The sequence below is a fragment of the Penaeus monodon genome, chromosome 30 (genome assembly GCF_015228065.2).
Source record: "Penaeus monodon isolate SGIC_2016 chromosome 30, NSTDA_Pmon_1, whole genome shotgun sequence".
Lineage (NCBI taxonomy): Eukaryota > Metazoa > Arthropoda > Malacostraca > Decapoda > Penaeidae > Penaeus > Penaeus monodon.
Genome location: NC_051415.1, coordinates 10,330,059 through 10,330,683, shown reverse-complemented (window position 1 = coordinate 10,330,683; position 625 = coordinate 10,330,059). Strand labels below are relative to the sequence as shown.

Sequence of the window (625 nt, the reverse complement as noted above, 5' to 3'; positions counted from 1 at the left end):
ACCTTAGCTTCAGTCCCGTCCCAAACTTCTCACACAACACGCCCCCAGCACTTCATACCTTATCATACCTTATCTCTCCCCCGTCAGAGCGGGCGATTTGGAGCATATGGCGCCATGCAGGGCATCCCTCTGGTTGCCTCCCCGCCCGTGCATGCAGAAGCAGCGCCCACGCCCTTGGACGTGACCGCCTACCAACCGCCCTGGAAGTCCCTCACGGAATTCGCCCTCGCCCACGACCTGGAGAGACTCGACCCGTCGCACCCTCAGTACCAGCATATGATACAACAGGTAAGTGAAAGTGTGGTTTCTCTGCTAGGATTGTTTCTGTTGCGTGGTGCTGTTGGTGAGTCACGAGGTGGTTACTCTGCTAGTAGCTTCAGGTGAGTCACGATGTAGTTACCTTGATAGTAGCTCTTGGTGAGTCACGAGGTGGTTACTCTGCTAGTAGCTCCTGGTGAGTCACGATGTGGTTATTCTTCGTAGCTACTGGTGAGGTAACGTGGTAGTTACTCCGCTAGTATTGTTTGTTACCAGTAACTCTCGGTGAATCCCAGTATGGTTACTAAGCTAGAATTCTTAATGTCGCTGGCATTATTTGGTGAATCTGAAATCGGGGGTTGCTGGG

At 52.6% G+C, this 625-nt stretch overlaps 1 protein-coding gene across 1 annotated transcript in view; it reads left to right on the top strand.

The window, feature by feature from the left end:
• The window catches only part of LOC119592348 (insulin gene enhancer protein ISL-1-like), a 284,379-nt gene that overhangs the window by 196,596 nt on the left and 87,158 nt on the right, over positions 1–625 (top strand). The window contains exon 8 of the mRNA XM_037941176.1: positions 88–288. Within this exon, the coding sequence (XP_037797104.1) occupies positions 88–288 (201 nt within the window). The remainder of the gene's footprint in view (positions 1–87; positions 289–625) is intronic.